The 2,110-nt window shown below is 37.2% G+C and overlaps 1 protein-coding gene across 1 annotated transcript; it reads right to left on the bottom strand.

The window, feature by feature from the left end:
* Positions 1-372: 372 nt before the first annotated feature.
* On the bottom strand, positions 373-699 carry JH06_5697 (putative multidrug resistance-associated protein; the record flags this gene model as incomplete). The annotated part of the gene is made up of 1 exon (XM_014669349.1): positions 373-699. One exon carries the CDS (start codon positions 697-699, stop codon positions 373-375), a length of 327 nt encoding a protein of 108 aa, XP_014524835.1.
* Between the last annotated feature and the right edge of the window lie 1,411 nt (positions 700-2,110).

Raw genomic sequence — 2,110 nt, 5'->3', positions numbered from 1 at the left:
CCAGCATCACAATCTCACACATATCAAACTGAACAGAATACAAACCACTCATACGAACTGCACTAATGTTCAATGACTCAATGTGCACACATTCTTCAATCCCATTGTACAATCCATCATGATTCAATAATCTATCCAGTACACTAATCAAAGAGAATATTCATCATTCTCAATGAAATCTCATTCTTCATTATCAAAACAAACAATCCATTCCACTTCCTTTGACTTTTCACCAATTGACTAAACAGACTTATTGGATTAGCTAGAAGAGTTGAAGGCTTGTCATACTCCTTCACTTCATCTCCAACACTACAACTCGATCACTATCAATGATTGTGTGAATACGATGAGCAACAGTAATCACAGTACTATCTATGAACTGTGTTCGAATAGTCTGTTGGATTTGTATATCTGTCTCCAGATCAATGGAGGCATGCTCTTGCAATACACAGAAGTTAAATAATTGCTTCCATGTTCTTCTACAGGCGTATCCAATCCAGCAGGAGCTTCTGAGATCACAGTTCGCATACTCGCTCGATCCAGAGCTGACCAGATGGATTCATCCGAATACTCACTGAATGGATCCAGATTACTACCCATCGTTCCAGAGAACAGAAGAGATTCCTGTGGGATAATCGCAATATGAGAACGGAGATCTTCCAATCCCAACTGCTTTATATCCACTCCATCAATCATCATTTTGTACTTCAGTCTATTGTTCAATCCTCAATACAATCCATCTTCATTCTAATAGGAGACATCATGAGACACAATTAACCAAATCACTCTCAATTGTTTCAGAAGGCTTCTCAATCTCTTCACCAGAATGAAGCTCACAATTGACTTCAAAGAGAATACTCAATCAGACTGTAGATAGTCTATTCATCACTCATTTTGTATTCACTCACATCAGGAAACATGAGAAGTGGGAATTGTATGATATTGACATATAACTGAATCAAATAGAGTAGAATAACAGTATTGAATGTGAATGATTCATATTATCTGGTTGTTACAATCGAAGTGGTTAAATGACAACGCATAATCACAAACAAAGCAAATGAGGTAATGGACACCAATATGGAGTAGTATCCCGATCAGAAGAAGGATCAGTGACACAGTGTTTAGTGACACAGTGTTTACCTCACTTCATCACATTGGATTCCTGAGACATGTTGTAAGAATGATTGTTCCCAACTCTGGACTTTGATCAGTTTGATTCCTTCCAATTTTTCAGTTGTCACATTGATTCGTTTATCTTTCACTTTCTTATGCTCTTCCTTCAACAGATTCCAGTTGCTTGGAAAGGAGTTGTGAAAATCGAATCATCACAAGAATGACCATCATTCTATCTAGTGTGACTCATCTCAACTACATATCATCCATCATCTTTCAATTAACACACTTTGAACACTAGAATTCGACTGACTTCCTTATTCTAATCATCAAGTTTGATTTGGATACCACAAATGATAGTAATCTCTGGAATCATCTCTATCGTTTATGAATGTATGAACCATTCTACTATCTCATTACACTCAATCGATACAATCCTTCATATTATCTATCAACCATTACATTCATTCTCTTCCATGTTCCATCAACTCATTCATATTCTCTAGTTGCATTTCTCAACAAACAGGTTCTCAGATGAATGATTGTGAAACATCTTCAAATCTTCTGATACTGTTTTCTCTCCAGTGTTTTCAACCATCCCTCGTGACTTCTTATCTTCATTCAAACCATTCTACCCATAACCAAAACTACAAAACAGAATAGGATTACACCACCAATAATCATCAATACTATCCCCAACATTCTCAATCTCTTCACAACAACAGTCAAGGTTGTCTCTTCAGATCCCACTTCATTCCATACTTTAATACTCACATCAATACCATCTCCTAAGCTACTTGGAATACCTCAAATCTCTCCTGTCATCTCATTCACTTCTATACCATCTCGAAGAACACTTGAAGTCATACGGAATCGAGGAGCATCTCCCTCAACACTCGGAATCACTGTAAATGACTTTCCTCGAACCAGTCTGTATGAAGACTTCGGATACTCGAACAGACACAAACCAATACCAACACAAATCGAAATCACA

Source organism: Blastocystis sp. subtype 4 (genome assembly GCF_000743755.1).
Source record: "Blastocystis sp. subtype 4 strain WR1 chromosome Unknown seqid_0644, whole genome shotgun sequence".
NCBI lineage: Eukaryota > Bigyra > Opalinata > Blastocystidae > Blastocystis > Blastocystis sp. subtype 4.
The sequence above is the reverse complement of the archived record's forward strand: the minus strand, read 5'-3'. Positions and strand labels throughout refer to the sequence as shown.